The sequence below is a fragment of the Coregonus clupeaformis genome, chromosome 27 (genome assembly GCF_020615455.1).
Source record: "Coregonus clupeaformis isolate EN_2021a chromosome 27, ASM2061545v1, whole genome shotgun sequence".
In the NCBI taxonomy this organism is placed as follows: domain Eukaryota; kingdom Metazoa; phylum Chordata; class Actinopteri; order Salmoniformes; family Salmonidae; genus Coregonus; species Coregonus clupeaformis.
In genome coordinates, this window is record NC_059218.1 from 29,303,013 (window position 1) to 29,328,804 (window position 25,792).

Consider the following 25,792-nt stretch of genomic DNA (forward strand, 5'->3'; position numbering starts at 1 on the left):
TACTTTGCGTGCGAGTCAGCGGAGGCTGATTGCAGAAGAATGGGCTGTGAGGTGTTCAAGATGGCGGCGCCCTGTGGAGTGCAGCGACTCTGACAGGTAACAGGTCCATGTATTGAGGTACTTAAATATATAATGGTGAATTTCAGACGTTAAAATGTGGTTAATATAAGACGTGTGCATTATTATGCGTTTCTGATGCTCTTTCATGACTGTTAAATGCATGTCCCCCCCAGACGTAGCTGTTTATAATGACTTGTTTTTTTGGACTGTCAGCTAACGTTAATTCTATTTCTGTAGACGGTAATGGTTTGAGTCATAGCTAGCTAGCTAGCTACTTTCACGACCATGCATATGTTGAAATAGTTTTCAGCTTGCCAAGATTAACTCCTGTAAGATACTCGGACACAACAAACCGAACCCTGCCCATTGTTCCCTGAGTTGTTTACGACAGTAAGTGGTCGTTCCAGATAGAAAACTACAGTAGTCTGCTTGCTGGCGACACAGCTAGCTAGCGTTTAGCCAATAATTATCAACTCCTCGATACTGGAGTTGAGAATTATTGGCTAGTTAGCGTTTGACTGTCATAGTGAGTTTACATTGACAGTTACAGGTGAATGTTGTAACGTTAGCTAGCTGGTTATATTTGTTGTATTCAGCTGCAACTTCTTGCAATGTTGCAGCTGCTTTCTGCATCACATTTTGAGCAAAGCTTGAGGCGTAGGCGTCATAAGTACTAACTAGCTAGCTAACGTTATATCTCATCATTGCATTTATTTGATATTACAGCTACAGTACATTCCAACTTCTAAGCATGTTATGTTGTATAACTAGATGGCCATAGGTAATTCATCGCATGCAACTGTAAATAAAAAGGCTTACCATAACATAATCATAGTTTATTTTCTAATGTGTATTTGGTATCTAGTTACTGTACTACTCTAAATTAAGTTGATACAAGTTGCATTACTAGGCTAGAAAGGGTCTCCCTTTGCAGTAGTCTATTGCACTAAATATCCTCCCTCCTGAGCATCAGGTCCATTGTCGCTGATTGTGGAGAGCACAGAGGACTACGAAACAATGACAGAATTATTAAAAATCCTAGTCCAGTTGAGCCCATAGATCTAGCCTAAGGCTTCAAATGCATTTAGTTATAAAGTCTCAAATGTATTTTGTTAGTGAAATTATTTGTGAGAGAATGAGGGTGGCGCTTAACGGCTTGCACACAGCCAAATGTAATTTCCAGTGTTTACATGGAAGTGCATGGGGCTGCATAAAGGCTCTTTGTGTTCTCCTGAGTGCTCCAGAGATGCCAGGAGCTGCTGCTGCTTGAGGTCACTCTGAGGGTTGTTCCTGGTTGTGCCACTGACTCTGGCCCTGCAAGTTTGAAAACACCCACATTCAATTTAACACAACCTAGACCAATACTAAGACAAAGGAGCTAATTGATACCTTGGAGACTGGTGGGGGAGAGCCTCCGTAACAGAGCAGTCTATAGGCTAACAGTTCTGCCTGCCTGTCAACCTTTCTTCTCAGCAGGGGCACGCACTGACACACAATAGAGTAAAACAGGAGTAGCCTACTTTAAAGATGGAGGGTAAGAAATAGGCTCTCAGCCTTAGGCCTATACCCTTCCTCCTCTAAGGTAATGCTGTCATTGGAATAGGAGTAGGAGTTAAGAAAACAATAACATGCTTGCCGTTTTTCTCCAACATATAGGGACCAGGGGTGCTCGACATCCGGGTGATAATGCCCTGCCTATCACAATTATTTATGCCCGCTTGTCAGCTGGAGATTTGGACGCCTCTTTTCCTTTTAAAGGTTGAGTCACTGAGATGGGGAGAGATTCTGTGAGCACTCAGAATATTATGACAAACCACTGTGTTAGCTGGAGAGGACATGATTTTCTCAGACTCTTGTTCTCTTGTATTAAGCATGGTTGTTTAAGTTGTGGGCACAGATATCATGCAGAGATAATTAAGATTGTGTTTTTGTCTGTTCCGTTGGGCCAAGTGTGGTCAGAGAAATTTCTTTGAATTTGTCAGTGTTTCACTGCTTTGAAACTATTGTGCTAGATTTCTCACGGCTATATCAAAAGCACACTATGTACCTATCGGTGGCCTTATTTATACCTTAGCAATTAGGAGGTGCATTGTAACTAGCCTAATAATACCAATATGTATGTAGCTACTAGCTAGGCTGAATGCCATTAATAACATTGCTAATTTCCTACATTTTGTTTGCACTGTATGACTTTCTTTAGATTAGGTTATGTGAGGGTCATAATCATGTGATATTACAATTCATGCTCTTCTAGAATCCCGGCGGTGTGAAGTTGTGTATCTAATAGCCTACATATCACTGAAGTTCTCTGACTTGTGTTGAGTCAGGTATGACCCTGTACTGTCCTGTTGCTTGCCCTGTCCTGTAGTGGTGCCTGGAGACTGTATTGGCCGGAGGCCCAGGGAGCCCTCCAGGCAGGGCAGCAGGACACTGTGAGATACACGACCGGGACACCCCCCTGCCCTCCTCAGGCCTCAACGGAGACCCCCTGCCACCACCTCCCCCTCCACCACTGTCACCATGGCGAGAGAGCAGCCTAACGTAGCAGACCTCCTCCCTCTCCTGGAGTCCTCTGACATCCACCAACTGGAGGAGATTAAAGGCCTTATCAATGAGCATCTCAGCACTGGTGAGAACTCTGCTTTTTAATAAGTTGTTTTTGGACTTTGTCAGTCAGTTTTTTGGACTTTGTCAGTCAGCCTTTTATCCTGTACTCTGATGATTGTATTAGAGGGCTATTATGCAGCCATATTGTGGACCATAATGTGGATGTTGGGACTATATTCATTCTTCCCTCCTCTCTGTGCAGAGCGAGGGGCCATGCTGCTGAATGGACTGGTGGACTACTTCCTGGAGACTAACTCAGCCCAGGCCATTAATATTCTCTCCTCAGTCAGAGAGCCACATGATAAGGTGAGATCTGCCTAACCCCACCATCACCTTCACCCTATATCTCAAGAGACTAATGTACCCCCATTTTTAATCAGATATTAATTAAATAACTTGAACTCATGCATTGAGTAACTATTAATAAGTATGATTGTCTTATAGCCCAATGTTTTTAATTTACCCACCACAGCACCTACTGGACAAGATGAACGAGTGTATGACCAAACAGGCCTGCCGGCTGCCTACCCTCACCCTGCTGGGCCACGTGGTCCGCAAGCAGCCGTCCTGGATCCACAAGATCGCCCGCTACCCGCTGCTTCTCTCGCTGCTTAAATGCCTCAAAGTAAGAGTGAAATGGGCCATTACCCTCAGATGTCTCCTAAATATATTGTTCTTTGTAAAAAAAAATACTTGGAAACACAAGATTATTAAATCAAGTGTCCTGGACATCTTTCACTTGTATGCTAATGTTGAATGTTTTTCTTCCCATTGTGTGCAGACGGATTTAGACGTGGTGGTCCTCATAACTGGAGTCCTGGTGTTGATCACTCTGCTACCCATGATCCCCCAGGCTGGCAAACAACACCTGTATGAGTTCTTTGACATTTTTGGCCGCCTGGCTTCCTGGAACCTGAAGAACCCAGGTAATCCCTGAGAAAAGACTCAGAGGAGCTATTTTATTAAAATAGAAGACAAGAAAAATATTGGAAATAGTTGAGAGCCAGGCATGGTTTTAGATGCACTGTTTTTGTTCACACTGCCTCTGACCTGACATCATGTCCTCTCCTTCTGTTCCTCTTGCTTCCCCCAGGGCACGTCTCCGAGGTGTACCTCATCCACCTGCACGCCAGCATCTACTCGCTCTTCCACCGTCTCTACGGCATGTACCCCTGCAACTTTGTGTCCTACCTGCGCTCCCACTACAGCATGAAGGAGAACGTGGACACCTTTGAGGAGGTGGTGAAGGTGAGAGACTTGAGCTTTTGCATTTGATCAATTTTTAATTTTGATCATTTTTATTCTATTGATTTGGCTTCAGAAAGATGTTCTACCCATAGAAATTGATCTAATTTAAATGGTTCCATCAGTTTTTTATTTATTTGTTCTTTCCCCATTTTTTGCAGCCAATGCTGGAACACGTCCGTATACACCCAGAACTAGTGACTGGAACTAAGGACCATGAGCTTGATCCCACCAGGTCAGTCAATCACAGCTCTCCAGCTTCACTCACTTGTTTATATACCATATTCTGTCAACCAAAACAAGAGTTTATCTGCTGTATGAGCAAATTAGAGATTATTATTACATAGTTTTTCTCAGTGGGATTGACCATGCTGGATCTCTGCAGGTGGAAGAGGTTTGAGATTCATGACATCGTCATAGAGTGTGCCAAAGTGTCTCTGGACCCCAAGGAAGCGTCGTGTGAGGAGGGCTATGCGACCATGCCCGAGAACCTCTACCCCCACCTGGAGCTTCACCCACATGAGTCCGTCTCCAGCCCCTACACTGACTTCCACAACAGCTACGGTGACACCACACCCCCTCCCTCACCTCTCACCTCCCATTGGTGGATAGGAATGTCATAACAGTTTGATTGGTGTTCTCACTGAGTATATTGTTCATGTCTGAAATTTGTTTACAGTTTTTTCACTGTCATGTGAATTGTCAGACTATCAATCATCTGAAATAATGTTTTTCTAATGTTGTTTGGCTGCCAGACGAGTTAGTTGGTTTGTAATAATGACTTGTCATGAGGTGATTATGGTGTTGTTGATAAAAATGGAGAATGAATGGAAGATTTAACACATCGATATGGGAGTCAGTGAGTCAGACTGATTATTTTCCTCTCCTCCCCACAGGAAGCTCCTCTTCGACCCCTTTCTCTACCCCCCACCAGCCACTGCTACCACCCCTGTCCCTGCCCCCTCTCTCAGGGGCACAGTCCTTCTATCGCAGCCCCCAGACCTCCAGACGTCAGGTAACACCAACACAGCATTTCACTACACTGACCTATAGTAAATGTGTCCAGATTAGGGTTTGTTGGAGAGTGCCTGCCTGAGTGGGCAGCCACTGCTATCTGCTGCTTCTTCTCTATTCACTTCTTGTTCTGCAGAGGGTGTTTATTTGTAACTTATTTTGTACATAATGTTTCTGCCACCGTCTCTTATGACCAAAAAGAGCTTCTGGATATCAGGACAGCGATTGCTCACCTCGTACTAGACAAATATTGTTTTATTTAACGAGTCGGAGGCAAAGGATTTTCTTCAGACACACAACAAGGCCCAAATCCCTGTCATTCGCATGTGAACGAGACTGAGAAATCGGAGACGTAGGTCAGGGTGCCTTGTAAGGATCCGACGGCGAGTGGTAATCTGCCTCTACCATCAGTCCTATTAGCCAACGTACAATCATTGAATAACAAAATAGATGAATTTCGATCATGGATATCCTACCAACGGGACATGTAATATCTTGTGTTTCACTGAGTCGTGGCTAAACGACAACATGGATAACATACAGCTTGCGGGATATACGCTGCATCGGCAAGATAGAACAGCTGCCTCCGGTAAGACAAGGGGTGGTGGTCTGTGTATATTTGTAAACAACAGCTGGTGCACAAAATCTAATATTAAGGAAGTCTCAAGGTTTTGCTCGCCTGAGGTAGAGTATCTCATGATAAGCTGTAGACCACACTATATACCAAGAGAGTTTTCATCTATATTTTTCGTAGCTGTCTATTTACCACCACAAACCGATGCTGGCACTAAGACTGCACTCAATGAGCTGTATAAGGCCATAAGCAAACAGGAAAACGCTAATCAAGAGGCAGCGCTCCTAGTGGCCGGGGACTTTAATGTAGGGAAACTTAAATCCCTTTTACCTAATTTCTACCAGCATGTTAAATGTGCAACCAGAGGAAGAAAACTAGATCACCTTCACTACATACGCAGAAGCGTAAAAAAAAGCTCTCCCTTGCCTTCCATTTGGCATATCTGACCATAACTCTATGATTCCTGCTTACAAGCAAAAACTAAAGCAGGAAGCACCAGTGACTCGGTCAATAAATATGTGGTCAGATGACGCAGATGCTAAGTTACAGGACTGTTTTGCTAGCGCAGACTGGAATATGTTACGGGATTCTTCCGATGGCATTGAGGAGTACACCACATCAGTCACTGGCTTCATCAATAAGTGCATCGACGACGTCGTCCCCACAGTGACTGTACGTACATACCCCAACCAGAAGCCATGGATTACAGGCAACATCCGCACTGGGCTAAAGGGTAGAGCTGCCGCTTTCAAGGAACAGGACTCTAACCCGGAGGCTTATAAGAAATCCCGCTATGCCCTCCCACGAACCATCAAACAGGCAAAGCGTCAATACAGGACTAAGATTGAATCGTACTACACCGGCTCCGACGCCGGATGTGGCAGGGCATGCAAACTATTACAGACTACAAAGGAAAGCTCAGCCACGAGCTGCCCAGTGATACGAGCCTACCATACGAGCTAAATTACTTCTATGCTCGCTTCGAGGCAAGCAACACTAAAACATGCATGAGAGCATCAGCTGTTCCAGACGACTGTGTGATCACACCACTCCGTAGCCGATGTGAGTAAGACCTTTAATTAGGTCCACATTCACAAGGCCGCAGGGCCAGATGGATTACCGGGACGTGCTCTCCGAGCATGCGCTGACCAACTGGCAAGTGTCTTCACTGACACATCTGACACACTGATCCTTAACACGGGGGCCCCTCAGGGGTGCATGCTCAGTCCCCTCCTGTACTCCCTGTTCACCCATGACTGCATGGCCAGGCACGACTCCAGCACCATCATTAAGTTTGCAGACGACACAACAGTGGTAGGCCCGATCACCGACAACGATGAGACAGCCTATAGGGAGTAGGTCAGAGACCTGGCCGTGGGGTGCCAGGATAACCTCTCCCTCAACGTGATCAAGACAAAGGAGATGATTGTGGACTACAGGAAAAAGAGGACAGAGCACGCCCCCATTCTCATCGACGGGGCTCTAGTGGAGCAGGTTGAGAGCTTCAAGTTCCTTGGTGTCCACATCACCAACAAACTATCATGGTCCAAACACACCAAGACTGTCGTGAAGAGGGCACGACAAAGCCTATTCCCCCTCAGGAGACTGAAAAGATTTGCATGAGTCCGCAGATCCTCAAAAGGTTATACAGCTGCACCATCGAGAGCATCATAACTGGTTGCATCACTGCCTGGTATGGCAACTGCTCGGCCTCTGACCACAAGGCACAATGGAGGGTAGTGCGTATGGCCCAGTACATCACTGGGTCCAAGCTTCCTGCCATCCAGGACCTCTATACCAGGCGGTGTCAGAGGAAGGCCCTAAAAATGTCAGACTCCAGCCACCCTAGTCATAGACTGTTCTCTCTGCTACCGCACGGCAAGCGGTACCAGAGCACCAAGTCTAGGTCCAAAAGGCTTCATAACAGCTTCTACCCCCAAGCCATAAGACTCCCGAACAGTTAATCAAATGGCTACCCAGACTATTTGCATTGTTCCAGCTTCATGAGGTAGTCACCTGGAATGCATTTCAATTAACAGGTGTGCCTTCTTAAAAGTTAATTTGTGGAATCTCTTTCTTTCCTTAATGCGTTTGAGCCAATCAGTTGTGTTGTGACAAGATAGCGGGGGTATACAGAAGATAGCCCTATTTCGTAAAAGACCAAGTCCATATTATGGCAAGAACAGCTCAAATAAGCAAAGAGAAATGTCAGTCCATCATTACTTTAAGACATTAAGGTCAGTCAGTACGGAAAATTTCAAGAACTTTGAAAGTTTCTTCAAGTGCAGTCACAAAAACCATCAAGCGCTATGATGAAACTGGCTCTCATGAGGACCGCCACAGGAATGGAAGGCCCAGAGTTACCTCTGCTGCAGAGGATGTTCATTAGAGTAACCAGCCTCAGAAATTGCAGCCCAAATAAATGCTTCATAGAGTTCAAGTCACAGACATCTCAACATCAACTGTTTCAGAGGAGACTGCGTGAATCAGGCCTTCATAGTCGAATTGCTGCAAAGAAACCACAACTAAAGGACACCAATAAGAAGAAGAGACCTGCTTGGGCCAAGAAACACGAGCAATGGACATTAGACCAGTGGAAATTTGTCCTTTGGTCTGGAGTCCAAATTTGAGATTTTTGGTTCCAACCGCCGTGTCTTTGTGAGACTCGTGTGGGTGAACGGATGATCTCCGCATGTGTAGTTCCCACCGTAAAGCATGGAGGAGGAGGTATATTTTGATTTGTTTAACACCTTTTTGGTTACTACATGATTCCATATGGTCTCCCGAGTGGCGCAGTGGTCTAGAGATCCTGGTTCGAATCCAGGCTCTGTCGTAGCCGGCCGTGACCGGGAGACCCATAGGGTGGCGCACAATTGGCCCAGCGTCGTCCAGGGTAGGGGAGGGAATGGCCGGCAGGGATGTTGGTTGAGCATGGCGTTTGCAACGCCAGGGTTGTGGGTTCGATTCCCGGGGGGGGGGGGGCAGTATGAAAAAATAAAAATAAAATGCACTCACTAACTGTAAGTCGCTCTGGATAAGAGCGTCTGCTAAATGACTAAAATGTAAAAAATATGTGTTATTTGATAGTATAAAAAAAAAATACCTGGAATGAGTAGGTGTGTCCAAACTATTGACTGGTACTGTACAGTGAGGGAAAAAAGTATTTGATCCCCTGCTGATTTTGTACGTTTGCCCACTGACAAAGACATGATCAGTCTATAATTTTAATGGTAGGTTTATTTGAACAGTGAGAGACAGAATAACAACAACAAAATGTAGAAAAACGCATGTAAATTTTTTTTTAAATTGATTTGCATTTTAATGTGGGAAATAAGTATTTGACCCCTCTGCAAAACATGACTTAGTACTTGGTGGCAAAACCCTTGTTGGCAATCAGTCAGACGTTTCATGTAGTTGGCCACCAGTTTTGCACACATCTCAGGAGGGATTTTGTTCCACTCCTCTTTGCAGATCTTCTCCAAGTCATTAAGGTTTAGAGGCTGACGTTTGGCAACTCGAACCTTCAGCTCCCTCCACAGATTTTCTATGGGATGAAGGTCTGGAGACTGGCTAGGCCACTCCAGGACCTTAATGTTCTTCTTCTTGAGCCACTCCTTTGTTGCCTAGGCCGTGTGTTTTGGGTCATTGTCATGCTGGAATACCCATCCACGACCCATTTTCAATGCCCTGGCTGAGGGAAGGAGGTTCTCACCCAAGATTTGATGGTACATGGCCCCGTCCATCGTCCCTTTGATGCGGTGAAGTTGTCCTGTCCCCTTAGCAGAAAAACACCCCCAAAGCATAATGTTATTGGGGTCATAGGCAGCATTCCTCCTCCTCCAAACACGGCAAGTTGAGTTGATGCCAAAGAGCTCGATTTTGGTCTCATCTGACCACAACACTTTCACCCAGTTCTCCTCTGAATCATTCAGATGTTCATTGGCAAACTTCAGACGGCCCTGTATATGTGCTTTCTTGAGCAGGGGGACCTTGCGGGCGCTGCAGGATTTCAGTCCTTCACGGCATAGTGTGTTACCAATTGTTTTCTTGGTGACTATGGTCCCAGCTGCCTTGAGATCATTGACAAGATCCTCCCGTGTAGTTCTGGGCTGATTCCTCACCGTTCTCATGATCATTGCAACTCCACGTGGTGAGATCTTGCATGGAGCCCCAGGCCGAGGAAGATTGACAGTTATTTTGTGTTTCTTACATTTGAGAATAATGGTGGAGAGTTTGGAATCTGATTGATTGATTGCTTCTTTGGACAGGTGTCTTTTATACAGGTAACAAGCTGAGATTAGGAGCACTCCCTTTAAGAGTGTGCTCCTAATCTCAGCTCATTACCTGTATAAAAGACACCTGGGAGCCAGAAATCTTTCTGATTGAGAGGGGTCAAATACTTATATCCCTCATTAAAATGCAAATCAATTTATAACATTTTTGACATGTGTTTTTTCTGGATTCTTTTTGTTATTATTCTGTCTCTCACTGTTCAAATAAACGTACCATTAACATTATAGACTGATCATGTCTTTGTCAGTGGGCAAACGTTCAAAATCAGCAGGGTATCAAATACTTTTTTCCCTGACTGTACATATTACCTCGACTAACCTGTGCCCCTGCACATTGACTCTGTACTGGTACCCCCTGTATATAGCCTCCCTACTGTTACTTTATTTTACTGCTGCTCTTTAATTATTTTAAATTTTTATTTATATTTTTTACCTAACACTTATTTTTCTTAAAATTGCATTGTTGGTTAAGGGCTTGTAAGTAAGCATTTCACTGTAAGGTCTACACCTGTTGTAATCGGCGAATGTGACAAATAAATTTTGATTTGATAAATTGGCTGTGTCAGATGCTGTTAGTCGCTTGTCCCTGATCCCACTGCACCCCCCCACCCCCTCCGGGCCTATGAATCGGCCCCTTGTTTTCAGAGAGGGAGAGCAGAGGGAGGGGAGGCTTTGAATCGTTGGAGTGGGCAAGGCTGGCTGGCAGGCGGGCGGTGGTGTCAGGCCTTAGAAAGCAGAAAACATGCCCTCACGCCCCTGCCCTGCCACGCCACTCCACTGTGGTCTGTCACAGGGGCTGGTTGCCCTGGCGACGCTGTCTGTCCCTTTCTTTGTGAGCCACCCACGCAGGGGGTCCTGGTGTTGTTCAGCCCTCTGGGTCTGTCTAAGGATTCATCGGTAGGAAACGGAGATCCTGGAAAACACTGTAGCCTAATTTCCAGATTCAATTTATAGTATACCACATCTGTTGTCATTATCAAACATTGAAGCATAATTATGTGTGTAATTATCACTTAACATGTAACATTGTGAATGTTTTCCTACAGAACTCTAGCTGTGAACTCAACTCCTCCTGTGTGGTAAAGGAACTGTGGAGCCCCTCCTCCCTGTGTGGCATGGCCACTCCCCCTTCCTCCAGGGGCATGTCACCCAACCCAGAGCTCTCCCATAGTGCCTCTCACCTCCCAGGCCACCGCGGCCTCAGCACATCAGGTGACGAGGGATCATTCAACTATTACAACATAGTCAGGTCCATAATTATTGGCACCCTTGAAAAAGATGAGCAAAAAAGACTGTATAAAATAAATAATACAAATACTGAGCTATAATATATGCAACAAGAAAAATATTTTGTTTAATAAGTAATAATAAAAATAGAAAAAATATATGGGTGGAAATTATTGGCACCCATGTTTTCAGTACTCTAGCACCCTCCCCTTGCGACAAAAATGTTTTATTCGATTGGAGAACACATTGGGACGGATATTAGACCATTCCTCCATACAGAATCTTTCCAGATCCTTGATATCCTTCGTCTATTCTTATGGACTGCCCTCTTCAATTCAAACCAAAGGTTTTCAATGGGGCTCAAGTCCGGAGACTGAGATGGCCATTGCAAAATGTAGATTTTTGTGGTCAATTAACAATTTCTTTGTGGATTTTGATTAGTGCTTGCGATGATTGTCTTGTTGGAAGATCTACTTGCAGCCAAGTGTCATCCTCCTGGCAGAGGCAACCAGGTTTTTGGCTAAAATGTCCTGGGACTTGGTAAAGTTCATGATGCTGTTGACTTTAACAAGGGCCCCCCCAGGACCAATGGTCTAAGATCCCTCCCAATGTGTTCTCCAATCGAATAAAATATTTTAGAAAAGCTAGTGTATTGAAAACAGGGATGCCAATAAGTTTGACCCCTATCTTCTTTTCATAGATTTTTTGGTAATACTTGTTAAACAATATATTATCTGAGCAGTTGTATAAGCATAAAATAATATAATTTCCCCTTTTTTTGCATACAATATATTTCAGTATTTGTATTGGTTATTTTCTACAGTCTTTTTTGCTCATCTTTATCAAGGGTGCCATTAATTATCAACCTGACTGAATTATGTGTTGTGTGATTGATATAGATTTAATAAACAATATTGATTTGTATGATATAACATGCTGTAGAAAATGATCCCAACATGCATCTTTACACCTTTATAATATACAGTGGGGTAAAAAAGTATTTAGTCAGCCACCAATTGTGCAAGTTCTCCCACTTAAAAAGATGAGAGAGGCCCTGTAATTTTCATCATAGGTACACGTCAACTATGACAGACAAATTGAGGAAAGAAAATCCAGAAAATCACATTGTAGGATTTTTAATGAATTTATTTGCAAATTATGGTGGAAAATAAGTATTTGGTCGCCTACAAACAAGCAAGATTTCTGGCTCTCACAGACCTGTCACTTCTTCTTTAAGAGGCTCCTCTGTCCTCCACTCGTTACCTGTATTAATGGCACCTGTTTGAACTTGTTATCAGTATAAAAGACACCTGTCCACAATCTCAAACAGTCACACTCCAAACTCCACTATGGCCAAGACCAAAGAGCTGTCAAAGGACACCAGAAACAAAATTGTAGACCTGCACCAGGCTGGGAAGACTGAATCTGCAATAGGTAAGCAGCTTGGTTTGAAGAAATCAACTGTGGGAGCAATTGTTAGGAAATGGAAGACATACAAGACCACTGATAATCTCCCTCGATCTGGGGGTCCACGCAAGATCTCACCCCGTGGGGTCAAAATGATCACAAGAACGGTGAGCAAAAATCCCAGAACCACACAGGGGGACCTAGTGAATGACCTGCAGAGAGCTGGGACCAAAGTAACAAAGCCTACCATCAGTAACACACTACGCCGCCAGGGAGTCAAATCCTGCAGTGCCAGACGTGTCCCTCTGCTTAAGCCAGTACATGTCCAGGCCCGTCTGAAGTTTGCTAGAGTGCATTTGGATGATCCAGAAGAGGATTGGGAGAATGTCATATGGTCAGATGAAACCAAAATAGAACTTTTTGGTAAAAACTCAACTCGTCGTGTTTGGAGGACAAAGAATGCTGAGTTGCATCCAAAGAACACCATACCTACTGTGACGCATGGGGGTGGAAACATCATGCTTTGGGGCTGTTTTTCTGCAAAGGGACCAGGACGACTGATCCGTGTAAAGGAAAGAATGAATGGGGCCATGTATCGTGAGATTTTGAGTGAAAACCTCCTTCCATCAGCAAGGGCATTGAAGATGAAACGTGGCTGGGTCTTTCAGCATGACAATGATCCCAAACACACCGCCCGGGCAACGAAGGAGTGGCTTTGTAAGAAGCATTTCAAGGTCCTGGAGTGGCCTAGCCAGTCTCCAGATCTCAACCCCATAGAAAATCTTTGGAGGGAGTTGAAAGTCCATGTTGCCCAGTGACAGCCCCAAAACATCACTGCTCTAGAGGAGATCTGCATGGAGGAATGGGCCAAAATACCAGCAACAGTGTGTGAAAACCTTGTGAAGACTTATGGAAAACGTTTGACCTGTGTCATTGCCAACAAAGGGTATATAACTAAGTATTGAGAAACTTTTGTTATTGACCAAATACTTATTTTCCACCATAATTTGCAAATAAATTCATAAAAAATCCTACGATGTGATTTTCTGGATTTTTTTCTTGGGAGAACTTGCACAATTGGTGGCTGACTAAATACTTTTTTCCCCCACTGTATGAAGTACAATCTGTCTTTCTTCAACATCAGATTTTCAACTTTTCTGTTTACACTATTTGTATTTATTAAGGATCCCCATTAGATCCTGCCAAGGCAGCACCTACTCTTCCTAGGGTCCAGCAATATTAAGGCAGTTATATACAGTTTAAAATATTACATGACATTACATTTCATAACACTTTACCCAATACGTTTAGTGTGTTTGCTAAGGCCACTACTCCACTATCACATATTTACAATACAACATCCATGTGTACGTGTGTGTAGAATGCGTGTCTTATCATGTGTCTGTGTGTGTGTGTCTCCACAGTCCCCTTTGTTCCATAAGGTGTATTTTTATCTGTATTTTTTTTATCTGATTCTACTGCTTGCATTAGTTACCTGATGTGGAATAGAGTTCCATGTAGTCATGGCTCTGTGGTACTGTGCACCTCCCATAGTCTGTTCTTGACTTGGGGATTGTGAAGAGACCTTTGGTGGCATGTCTTGTGGGGTATGCATGGGTGTCTAAGCTGTGTGCTAGTTGTTTAAACAGACACCTCGGTGCATGTCAACACTTCTTACAAAAACAAGTAGTATGAAAAATGTATGCACTCACTAACTGTAAGTCGCTCTGGATAAGAGCGTCTGCTAAATTACTAAAATGTAAATGTGATTAAGTCCATCTCCTCCACTTTGAGCCATGAGAGATTTACATGCATATTATTAATGTTAGCTCTCCATGTACATTTAAGGGCCAGCCGTGCTGCCCTGTTCTGAGCCAGTTGTAATTTTCCTGAGGTCCCTCTGTGGCACCTGACCACACGACTGAACAGTAGTCAACTGTGGCAGCGTGTATAGCATCGTGTGGGCCAGCGGTTTGCTGATGTCAACGTTGTGAACAGAGTGCCCCATGGTGGGGTTATGATATGGGCAGGCATAAGCTACGGACAACGAACACAATTGCATTTTATCAATGGCAATTTGAATGCACAGAGATACCGTGACAAGATCCTGAGGCCCGGTGTTGTGCCATTCATCCGTCGCCATCACCTCATGTTCCAGCATGATAATGCATGGCCCCATGTCGCAAGGATCTGTATAGAATTCCTGGAAGTTGAAAATGTCCCAGTTCTTCCATGGCCTGCATACTTACCAGACATGTCACCCATTGAGCATGTTTGGCTTGCTCTGGATCGAAGTGTACGACAACGTGTTCCAGTTCCCGCCAATATCCAGCAACTTCGCATTCACGGCCCTACTTTATTTGTATTTTTATCTGTGACCAACGTATGCATATCTGTGTTTCTTAGTCATGTGAAATCCATAGATTAGGGCCTAATGAATTTATTTCAATTGACTGATTTCCTTATATGAACTGTAACTCAGTAAAGTATTTTTAAATTGTTGCAAGTTGCGTTTATCTTTTTGTTCAGTGTAGTTTGAATGAATCAATACAATAGAATGGCCCGCCCTGTTCTTCATTCACAATTGGTGATTACATAATGTAGCATTGTTCGCTTCCCCTCGCTCATCAACTCACCCATTCTCCCCCATCATACTTTACTTAATATTTTTCATCTGTTATATGTGTGAAATTAGTTTCGGTTCAGTTTCGAGGCAGTTTTCGGGGTGATTATCAACTGGGCACTGCACTTTCAACTGTTGGAACAAGGAGCTGAGCACGCCCTAATGTTGTGAGAAGGATGGGCAACGTGGGAAAACCATTCAAAAAAATGACATGCCATCCTAAAACTGGTTATAACTCCAGTTCTGTTTGTGATTGTAATATTCTAACACTGACAGTGTGTTATATAGACTTATTCAGGAAAAGTCAAGGACTTTAAAAAAACAATGAGCAGTGAAAATGACTGCTTTAGCGGTTCTAATGTTAATCCTACATTACATTTTGGTTGTTATTTTCTCCTAATTGCTGGGTTCTGTCAGCAGGTGGCAAAGGTACACCTGCCTCCAGCACTCCTGCCACCTCCTCCCCGCCCCACACCCTCTCTGATGAGTTCCCCATCATCCCCCTGCTCTCCAACACCACCAGTCCACCACAGAAGGTACAGTATGACATCCATTCCCACAATGGGCAACTGGCCTTTGTAGTGTAGTAAGTAGAGTTGGGACTTCCTGGTTAAATAAAAACCTGTGAATAACAACTGTTCACTTTCAGGATGGCCACCCTGTAGAAGCATCCAAACCCAGCCTGGTGAGGCAGGAACCAATCAGAGTTCCTGAAAAAGGTGGAGAGGTCATCAACAACAACAGAGGTCAGTCATCTTTAAAAAATGTGGCATTGGATATTACATTTGTATGCTTTTTACTAAGTCCTTGGTTTTTAAACATTGTCAGTCCATGTTTTCTGGTAGAAGATTGTTTTATGGAAAACTGTATGTTTATTGGCTGTCTTCTGCGTACTAGATGTAGGTGGTGGTGAGACCGTTTCCATGACACTGACAGAGCTGTCAGTCTTTATGAAGGAGCTTCAGCTGAGAACAGAGAAGGAGAGGGAAGAGGGTGGGTACACTGACTGAGAATGGGAATGTGCTGGTCTATATGAGGTTGACATAACATTTCATTTGAATGAGAGTGAACCATATACACTACTTGACCAAAAGTATGTGGACACCTGCTCGTCGAACATCTCATTCCAAAATCATGGGCATTAATATGGAGTTGGTGCCCCCTTTGCTGCTATAACAGCATCCACTCTTCTGGGAAGGCTTTCCACTAGATGTTGGAACATTGCTGCGGGGACTTGCTTCCACTCAGCCACAAGCGCGTTAGTGAGGTCGGGCACTGATGTTGGGTGATTAGGCCTGGCTCGCAGTCGGCGTTCCAATTCATCCCAAAGGTGTTCGATGGGGTTGAGGTCAGGGCTTTGTGCAGGCCAGTCAAGTTCTTCCACACCGATCTCGACAAACCATTTCTGTATGGACCTCGCTTTGTGCACGGGGGCATTGTCATACTGAAACAAGAAAGGGCCTTCCCCAAACTTTTACCAGAAAGTTGGAGGCACAGAATCTTCTAGAATGTCATTGTGTGCTGTAGCGCTAAGATTTCCCTTCACTGAAAAACAGCCCCAGACCATTATTCCTCCTCCACCAAACTTTACAGTTGGCACTATGCATTGGAGCAGGTAGCTTTCTCCTGGCATCCGCCAAACCCAGATTCGTCCGTCGTACTGCCAGATGGTGAAGCGTGATTCATCATTCCAGAAAACGTGTTTCCACTGCTCCAGAGTCCAATGGCATTGAGCTTTACACCACTCCAGCCGACGCTTGGCGTTGTGCATGGTGATCTTAGGCTTGTGTGTGGCTGCCCGGCCATGGAAACCCATTTCGTGAAGCTCACGACGAACAGTTCTTGTGCTGACGTTGCTTCCAGAGGCAGTTTGGAACTCGGTAGTCAGTGTTGCAACCGAGGACAGACGATTTTTACGCCCTACGCACTTCAGCACTCGGTGGTTCTGTTCTGTGAGCTTGTGTGGCCTACCACTTCGCGGCTGAGAAGTTGTTGCTCCTAGACGTTTCCACTTCACAATAACAACACTTACAGTTGACCGGGGCAGCTCTAGCAGGGCAGAAATTTGACGAACTGACTTGTTGGAAAGGTGGCATCCTATGATGGTGCCATGTTGAAAGTCACTGAGCTCTTCAATAAGGCCATTCTACTGCCAATGTTTGTCTATGGAGATTGCATGGCTGTGGCTGAAATAGCCAAATCCACTAATTTGAAGGGGTGTCCACATACTTTTGTATATATAGTGTACATTTCATAGCAATAGTCACCAATGACTCAAAAGCCTGTTCCACTACAAGCCTCCTCATGCCCTCCGTTTTACTTCCCCAAAAACTCACCAGCTGCCATCACAGAGGAGCTCCTGAAGATCACGGAGGACAAGCGGGACTTGACCGGCCTGAGGGGCTTTGATTCCCCGTTCTACCGCACCACCGAGACCCTGACAGGTACCCAGGAGAAGCCCCTTCCCAACCCCCCACTGGGTGGCCCCATGCCACCCCGGGAACCCCACAATGCTGTGTCGACCCCAGGCAAGGCACTGGAGAATGCCCAGGGGGCTATTGGTGGAGATGGAGGTGGGGACAGTAGTAGGGGCTCGGCCCTGGACCAGTCCTGGTCTTTCCAACCCGTGTGTCCCTTCAGCCCCATCCAACACCCTCTTCACCAGAGCCCCTCTGCCCTGGAGGACGAGGTGGCCAAGTTCAGTGGCCTGTTCTCGCCAAGCCGCCCAGTGAAGAACCCCTCCCTGCCCTATGAGGCCCTGTTTGACCTGGCTCTGCCCCGGGCTGCATCCCTCTTCGTTGGGAGGAGGACGTCGGAAGCCCGGGGCAGAGTTGCCCTGGAGAGGCTGTGCCAGCGGCAGGAGGGGCTGGAGGACAGGGAGGAGGAGGGCGAGGAGATGGTGTCTGCTTCCCCCCTGGAGGTGCTGGATCGCCTTGTTCAGCAGGGGAGCGACACCCACGACAAGGTGCTCAAGAGGTGAGGGGCCCAGCTTTTAATATCTGTCAGGTCACAACTGTCTGACCAACTTTATGCTTATCAGTCTCTATCAAAACCAACTGAACATGGGTTTCTGTGTGCTGTATGTGTTGGAGACAAGTGGAAGCCAGAGTGTATGTGATGTGAAGCTCACTGTGTAGAACTGGGCTGGGTCCTTTCCAGTCCATTGCCCTGGCACACGGGAAACGCTCAGTTGAGAACAACTACAGGCATTGTCTGACACCCTCCACTCCCCTCCTACACACACACGCACACCGTCCTCGCTCCTAAGCCAATAATACAACAGCAGAGACCGTGTCAGCAGAGTTGGAGCTCTGCACAGAACTATCTGGCTTTGCACATTTCACCTCCCACCTCTTTAGTATCCTCCCCAAAGATGAATGGCAGGCATTGCCCGTTTTGAGGGATGTAATTGACTGGGACAGAGGGCCTACACACATAAAGGTGTGTCTCCAAGCCCAGATGGGTCGAGAAGGCAGGGATCTACCATTCAGGTCTTTATATGGGGGTCTGATGTACTGTCCCAATGCTGCCCCTGTTGAGCTGCCCCTGTTTTTTTTTAAACATGACTCGCTCTCTTACAGATTACCTTTGCCAAGCAAGTCAGCTGACTGGACACATTTTGGAGGTAAAGAACCAGCACCAGAGCACTGCAGCTACACTGTACTAGCTAGTGCAACAGGGGAACACTGATAAAGCTTTCAGGTCATTTAGGCCTCATGATGTGTTTACCATACAATGACTACAATGTAGTTTTCCTACATCAGGCAGAAACAGAGGGCATTTGACAATATGCTCACACTTTTCTGCCATTAAAATCCTTGGGCGGGCCCCTGAAGCATTTATTTTATTATTATTAATTTTCGGGATGGAAAAACGTTTTCAGTAAACTTAAACAACTAAAACCTGACACAAAGTATGTAGAGAAGATAATGGACATATATATATATATATTTTTTTTTTTTTTGAATATCATCTTTGAGAACTGACGATCACAAAAATAAATGCTAGAAGGTCAGGGAGAATTTAAAATGAAGAATACAAAAAACACGGCCACCACCTAAGCCCCTTTTTGATCCAGAACACAACCTGGACTCATTAAGTGCCTTGGAGGTAGAATAGTAATAATAAAGACATAAGCAGTTGAGAGTTCACATGATCCTTGCTGCAATGTGATAATGAGATCCTCCCTGGATGGGAACAAGGGGCTCTGTTTTAACCATGTCAAGCTGCTGATCACTGTATAACAGCCTTGTGTCTGGGCCTAAACTCCCTCTCCGCCTGCCAAATATTGGAATTGAATAAGCTCGCCTGGTTATACAACTTATAGAAGTAATGTATAAGTGATTGTTTGTGAAACCAACTCCACAAAGAGCTTATGCTTAACTTATGTAAGCTCCCTGGATGATTCTGAGAGGCCTTGGTGTAAAGTTCTCATAGATTTTATCTGCCAGTTTTATTTTATGTACACCTACTCAGTTCCCTCTTTTCTGTGTTAGAGTTTGACTACATACAGTGCACTAGTCATACAACTTTCATTCATTAATAAAGGATTATGAATAATCAGTGTTCAAGATATTAATTAATGTAGCTGTCATGTACTGTGTATGTGGGCCTGGTGTAGCTAGAGCTAATGAAATAAAACTATATCTACATAATTAACAATACTATTATTTTAGCCCAGAATAGCATTAGAGGGACAGATGGAACTGTGAGTAGGAATAATCAGAAATAAGTTCAGAAATACCTTCAATGCATCATAAACTTCACATCTACCCAGTGAAATAAACCTTACCTTTTACAGTGTGGAGTTAAGTTACCCCCGCAAACAATGTTCTCAAAGTTCCTTGACATCGCCTGAGAAGGACCAAATACACTGAGTGTACAAAACATTAAGAACACCTGCTCTTTCCATGACATAGATTGACCAGGTGAATCCAGGAGAAAGTTATGATCCGTTATTGATGTCACTTGTTAAATCCACTTCTATCAGTGTAGATGAAGTGGAGGAGACTGGTTAAAGAAGAATTTTTAAGCCTTGGGACAATTGAGACAGGGATTGTGTATGTGTGCCATTCAGAGGGTGAATGGGCAAGACCAACATTTAAGTGTCTTTGAACGGGGTATGGTTGTAGGAGCCAGGCACACCGGTTTGTGTCAAGAACTTCAACGCTGCTGGATTTTTCACGCTCAACAGTTTCCCGTGTGTATCATGGATGGTGCACCACCCAAAGGACATCCAGCCAACTTGACACAACTGTGGGAAGCATTGGCGTCAACATAGGCCAGCATCCCTGTGGAATGCTTCCGACACCTTGTAGAGTCCATGCCCCTATGAATTGAGGCTGTTCTGAGGGCAAAAGGGGGGGGTGTGCAACTCAATATTAGGTGTTCTTAATGTTTTGTACACTCAGTGTAAATACAGTCTATTATCCTGATTTATCTTTCTATGACCGCACCATTTTCCTGGTTGTCATTAACCTTCTGTGTGCCTGTTCCCCCTCCCCCAGGTTCCGCTCCGCTGGACGAGCTGCACACGTTGCGTAGCCAGCTGCTCCTGCTGCACAGCCAGCTGCTATACGAGCGCTACAAGAGGGAGCAGCACGCCGTCCGCAACCGACGTCTACTGCGCCGCGTCATCAACGCCACTGCACTGGAAGAGCAGAACAACGCTATGGTAACAAACGCTCCACCCTTCCCCGAGCTTCTCAGAACCAGTGCAAATCTGTTGGGAGATAGGAGTGTTGTAATTCTAACTGTCTAAGACGGTTATCATTCAAAGAATCACAAAGAAGCAGATGTTTTGTAGAGAAATATCATCAAGCAGGAGCCTATCTCCCGAGTGGCGCAGTGGTCTAAGGCACTGCATCGCAGTGCTAGCTGTGCCACTAGAGATCCTGGTTCGAATCCAGGCTCTGTCGTAGCCGGCCGCGAACGGGAGACCCATGGGGCGGTGCACAATTGGCCCAGCGTCGTCCAGGGTAGGGGAGGGAATGGCCGGCAGGGATGTAGCTCAGTTGGTAGAGCATGGCGTTTGCAACGCCAGGGTTGTGGGTTCGATTCCCACGGGGGCCAGTATGGGAAAAAATTAAATAATACAAAATAATAATAATGTATGCACTCACTAACTGTAAGTCGCTCTGGATAAGAGCGTCTGCTAAATGAATAAAATGTAAATGCTCTTAATCCATTTCACTCGCCAACTTTGTTATACTCACTCACACATGCATGTGAGGTACTGTGGGTTTTCCTCTGCGTTGCATATGGTGGAAAAAATATACTATATTTGATTAAATCATATGACATTGTAGATTTCTTCAGAAACAGTGAGTGATATGTCATCCTCGCTCCCTGTGTTGTGTGTCCGCCTGCAGAAGGACCAGCTGAACCTGCAGAGTGTGGACGTCGTGTCTCTGAAGGAGAGTCTGCAGGTGGAGCAGCAGCGCTGCAGACAGCTGTGGGACGACAGAGAGACCGTGGTCACCAGACTACACAGCCAGGTCCGCCAGCTACAGCAGGGCCGGGACGACTACTACACCAAGAACCAGGAACTGCAGGTAGACGCATGACCACATTTACACACACACACACACACACACACAATACTGTATATAAAATCTTCCATGCTCTGTGTTGAATTCTCTCTGATGTTCTGAAATGTCCTCTCCAGAGTCAGTTGAATGAGTGTCAGAAGAAGATGAATGAGCTGGAGGCAGATCTACAGAGAGCCAACAACAAAGTGTGTCACACGGGGCACCTACTCAACCAGATGACCATCAAGGTGAGGCAGCTCACCTGGTTCTACTTGCTCTGCTCTGTAAAATATCAGTCAGATGCTGTATGTGCATAGATTAAAGGAGTTTGTCTCCCTTCTGATTGGTTGTTATGTGTGTTCTTCAGCTGAGCACCAGTGAGAGCACCCAGCAACAGATGAGTTTCCTGAACAAGCAGCTGCTGCTCCTGGGGGAGGCCCGCAAGCTGGATGTATTGCAGCAGCAGCACACGGGCTCCGACAGCACCAAGGTAGGGGGGCCAAGGACCACAGACGGAGTATAGTAGGAACTGAGAGGGGAAACAGAAGAACAGGATCAGTAGTATTGCATGGGTAGAAGCTGAATCAATGACAAATTGCTATGGATGTCTCTGCCTGTAACCACCATGAGAGAATACCGGTCTTCCATATTGTGTTCCATTGCATTGTGGTAAAAGTTGTCAGAGACCTGTTCCCATACATATGTATTTGGAAAAGAACAACAACCTATACATACCAGAGACAATACCTCTCATGGAGGCCACTGGCCAAACTAGTTTAAACAGTCCACTGTCGCCACCACCATCTCTCTATCCCTGCAGGAGGCCCAGATGGTGCAGGTGTCCTGGGGGAAGGAGGTTGAGAGGCTGAGGCAGAGCCTGCTGCAGCAGGGCCAGAAGCTGGAGGCAGCGCAGCAAAGGGTGGGAGAGCTGGAGACTCAGCTCACCAAGAAGGAACACCTCATTGTGGAGCAGAAAAGGTTCCTGGAGGATGTCAAGGGCCAGGCCAAGTATGAGCACTCCGGGTTTAGAGGTGGAAAAGGCCTTGAAGACTTATTTGGATCAAGGCAGTTGGATTGTGTGTTTTTATGTACAACTGTATGTGTTAGCATAGCAGCTTGTCTCTGTAAATGTGTGATATGAACATATCCATCTATCTCTGTGCAGGGGTGAGCTTCAGGCATCAGAGAGCAGGTACCAGGCCCAGAGGAGAGTGACACAGCTCCTGCAAACTGAGCTGCTGCACCTCTACAGCAGACTGGAGATGGAGGGTCATGCCTGCCCTACCACAGCCTCAGCAGCAGGGGGCAGCAGTACCGATCCTGGCCCTCCTATAGACTCAAGGTGAGATGGCAGTCAAACTGTTGAAGTTACATTTTTTTACTTTATTGCTGTGAATGCACATGCAGAAATTTGTGTTTTTGTGCCATTGGAAGCCAAATGTATATTTGAAAGTAATCACCCTCCATGTTTTCCTCCTATGTCTCTATGGTAATGGCAGTGTCATGGAACCAGATGGGCCAGTCACATTGGGGACCAACGAGTGGTCAGATGACAGCAGACCATCTCAGTCCCCACGGGGCAACGGCAGCACTTTATCGCCAGGGCAACCAAAGGCGAACAACCCACCCAAAGCGCCCCCTCTCAACTCCGCCAACAGCACCCAGGACATCCCCCCACCTCTCCTTGTGGAGCCCTCCTTTTACAGTCCCCATGCCACCCCACTGCCCCCTGACGCCGCCCCCCTCACGGTTGGCTCCTACCCCAGCGCCAACAGCTTCCTGGGGATGAGGGCACGGGAGCTGTTCCGGAACAAGAGCGAAAGCCAGTGTGACGAGGAGCCGCCGCCCCCCCGCCTGGCCGGCCTTTCACAGTGCCTGAAGACTGAGCTGTGTGTGGAGCCCTTATTTACCCCACTGGGGAATGCTCTGACGTGTCCTGTCTCTGCCTCTGTCCCTACCCTTACCCTTGTACCTACCCTTACCCCTGTCCCTACCATTACTCCTGTCCCTGCCTCTGTACTGGGTGTCCCTCTCACTGTGCCTGCCAAGAAGCACCCGCCTGAAACCAGGCAGAGGGCTACCAAGCAGGAGAGTCCTAGGAGGAAGATGGGAGGAGCAAGGGGAGGGGCAGTGGCCAGCGCAGCACGACCAAGACAGCAACCGCCACTAAGGATCATGGACTACAACGAAACACAACAAGAGCACAGTTACAGAGACACCGAACTGAGAGAGGAGAAGAGAATAGAGGGGAGGATGGAGAGTAGGAAGAGTGGTCGTCCGGAGCAAGAGCTACAAGCAGTAGAACCATAAAAGTTCAAGACAAAGCTCTTTTAAATTCAGTGTTATTTATCCCATTCCCTTAAGTGGACAACAGGATTTGAACCTCTGATTGATTTAATCCCAGATGGAAAGATGGGAATGAAGGAATGTTTAAATAAGGAGGTCATGTTACAATATACCAGCAGAGACCACATTATATATCTGGTCTAATTGCAGTTATACTTAGACATTTGGGAGTTTTTTTTCCTGAACAATTTCATATAAATAGAGAGACCCTATTTCCAAATCTGTTGTTCAAAGTTATAAGGTTTAAAAAAACGAATCAAAATAAGTTAGACAAGTATAAAACACTAAGAAAGTATGTGAGAGCCTTTTCATTCTTATGTATTAGTCTTGTGGGGTGTGAGAGAAAGTGATGGTAATGAAAGCCTGGTTTTGGTTGACTATTGTCTTGAGCACCTGTACTGATGTTGTGTGAGGGAGGTGGGTTGGGGTGGGCTGATTCTCAAGGCTTGGGGAGTAACTGTGCCAAGTATGAGATTGTTGTCAATGATTCCAACTCCTCTGCTATGCTTGGGGAGGAACCTGGGAGTTTGACTGTTTCATTTGAGATAAAATATAGGAGGAGGATTGCTGGTTTCCATGCTGGTTTCATTATGTTCCTGACAGAAATGACCTTTAGTATGTGTTGAAGAGGGAGAACGTGTATGTATGCATGCATGTATGCACGTATGCATGTATGTATGTATGTATGCATGCATGCAAGGGTATGTTGTTTAAGTCATGTTGCAATCATTTACAAATGCTTTTTTATGAGAAGTGACATATCTGATGCAGAAAGTTACAAGTACTTTAAGTAACTAATGTTGCTCATGATAACCACATATCTTGAATTTAAATCAGACTCATGCTATGTTAATTCCGACAAATCATTTGTAATACATCAACCTGTGTGAAGCAGTATTTTCTGTTTGAGTTCGCTAACAGAAAGTGTACAGAAAGACAGTGCCAAACATTTACCAGATACTGAATACAACCATTTCAAAATGACTCATTGACCTCAAAGTGCTCCTATTCTAGTTCAGTATCTGGGTCTCTCAAAAGGGCTGATTTATGCATAAAAGGTTTGCATGTGTCATCCTCTATTGTCATAGATACAGTGAGTCTGAAAAGAAAAAAATCAAGTCTGCCAATTCATTCTTATTGGTCCTCCTTCCCTACTGACCTATGACAGTCAGAATTGCTTCTTTCTTTTGGGTTCTGCCATGTGTTTAAATGGTAATAAATCCTGTTGTCCACTTAACTTCAGCTGTTATTCCCTCTGCCTTGCTATCTAAAGCATGTTCAACAATCCACTTGAATGCCAACAGTATAGTAGTAGGAACTACAACAAACCAAGATAGAAGGTACAATCAAGTGTGGACTAAATGGAAAGCTTGAACTGGGACTCCTTTTGGAGCTGGAGATTTTGAAAAAAGGCAAAAAACAAAGTTCTTAAAAGCAGTTGCTTGTGTTTAACTGTGAACAATAAAAATCGTCTTTAATGTTTTGCACTACCGATACTCTGAATGTTGTTTTTCATTTCATTTTCTATAGTCACGAAACTCGACCAAGGCTAAAACAGACCACTAAACAATTTTCTCTCTCATTCCCCACTAGAGAGCGCTGTTGTTTTAAATACTCAGCCTTTTCCTGCAGTGGCTCAATCAACAGGTAAGCCAGTCTGGTAGATGTGGTGTATAGTTGATGATTGGCGCAAACAAGTCCATAGACAATTATTGCTAAGGTCAAATACTGTCAGTGGGAGCTACAGGATGTATTTGTGTAAATACAATATATATAGAAAATGTGCAATTTATGTTATTTATCAGTTGCATTATTACTCGTCAAATCTATGAAATGGTTAGTGGTACAAAAATACACAGTATAGAAT

The 25,792-nt window shown here is 45.1% G+C and overlaps 1 protein-coding gene across 4 annotated transcripts; it reads left to right on the forward strand.

Annotated features, from left to right (window-relative positions):
• Window positions 1-25,417, forward strand: LOC121541720 (hamartin). Of its 4 annotated transcripts, none has more exons than XM_041850971.2 (22): window positions 1-117; window positions 2,429-2,689; window positions 2,870-2,973; window positions 3,140-3,292; window positions 3,449-3,593; window positions 3,761-3,915; window positions 4,074-4,147; window positions 4,298-4,476; window positions 4,809-4,927; window positions 10,839-11,004; window positions 15,470-15,585; window positions 15,699-15,795; window positions 15,947-16,042; window positions 17,389-18,025; window positions 18,631-18,674; window positions 20,557-20,723; window positions 21,421-21,603; window positions 21,717-21,827; window positions 21,947-22,069; window positions 22,400-22,587; window positions 22,745-22,921; window positions 23,079-25,417. In XM_041850971.2, the coding sequence occupies exons 2-22, from the start codon at window positions 2,581-2,583 to the stop codon at window positions 23,887-23,889; spliced, it is 3,954 nt and encodes a 1,317-aa protein (XP_041706905.1). In that variant the 5' UTR covers window positions 1-117; window positions 2,429-2,580; the 3' UTR covers window positions 23,890-25,417. The 4 variants fall into 4 exon arrangements, with proteins under 4 accessions (XP_041706905.1, XP_041706904.1, XP_041706906.1 ...); XM_041850970.2 differs by having other exon boundaries at window positions 1-96; XM_041850972.2 differs by lacking the exons at window positions 17,389-18,025; window positions 18,631-18,674 and having other exon boundaries at window positions 2-96.
• Window positions 25,418-25,792: the final 375 nt, after the last annotated feature.

Coding starts and splice junctions, on each gene's coding strand:
- LOC121541720 (XM_041850971.2), top strand. CDS start 2,581: ATGGCGAGAGAGCAGCCTAACGTAGCAGACCTCCTCCCTCTCCTGGAG. Junction 15,586..15,698: donor CCACCAGTCCACCACAGAAG/GTACAGTATGAC, acceptor GTTCACTTTCAG/GATGGCCACCCTGTAGAAGC. Junction 20,724..21,420: donor AAGAGCAGAACAACGCTATG/GTAACAAACGCT, acceptor GTCCGCCTGCAG/AAGGACCAGCTGAACCTGCA.